This window comes from Halyomorpha halys, unplaced genomic scaffold, assembly GCF_000696795.3.
Source record: "Halyomorpha halys isolate HHAL.00 unplaced genomic scaffold, Hhal_1.1 Scaffold257.1, whole genome shotgun sequence".
NCBI lineage: Eukaryota > Metazoa > Arthropoda > Insecta > Hemiptera > Pentatomidae > Halyomorpha > Halyomorpha halys.
Window position 1 is genome coordinate 601,446 of NW_027104967.1, and position 586 is coordinate 602,031.

At 38.7% G+C, this 586-nt stretch overlaps 1 protein-coding gene across 8 annotated transcripts in view; it reads left to right on the forward strand.

The window, feature by feature from the left end:
* dac (dachshund) overlaps window positions 1-586 on the forward strand; it is a 334,381-nt gene that overhangs the window by 226,020 nt on the left and 107,775 nt on the right. For 6 of the 8 annotated variants that reach the window (XM_067046543.1, XM_067046576.1, XM_067046569.1 and 3 more), the window contains one exon: window positions 232-456. In XM_067046543.1, coding sequence (XP_066902644.1) covers window positions 232-456 — 225 coding nt within the window. The remainder of the gene's footprint in view (window positions 1-231; window positions 457-586) is intronic. The other 2 variants (XM_067046550.1, XM_067046573.1) reach the window with 1 other exon arrangement.

Here is a 586-nt window from a genome sequence, read left to right on the forward strand (position 1 = left end):
GTTTGAAATGAAAAGACGCATATCTGTTTTGGGTCAAATCTGCAACGAATGGGATGTTAAGGTCTTTGTGAATGAGTTTATTTGTGACGTAATAAAATAAAATATTAAAAATAAAATAATGTAATAAATAATAATATTCTCAAGCTTACATTGTGCTTTAAATTATAAAGATGTTATATTTTATTTATAATTTTAGTAAAAGATAATGTAAATTTATTATTCCTGATGCAGACTCGGATGTTGCAGAGCTGTCGGACACGGGCGAAGGTGCCCCATCCCCAGCCACGGCCTCCCCGCACGCCCTCAACTACTCGGCGGCTCTATCCACCCCCGCACAACCTACCTCCGACCCAACCATCTCCTCCACCGAGACCCTCCTCAGGAACATCCAGGGTCTCCTCAAGGTGGCTGCCGACAACGCAAGGCAGCAGGAGAGGCAGATCAACTACGAGAAAGGTAAGTCCATTTTGAGTGTATAAACAAGAGTTTATGAAAAAAAATTGATACAAGATATTACAATATAAATAAATACCTTAATAGTTTTAATTTAAAGCGTATTCTACTGTTTTCAAAACAACCAGGACCA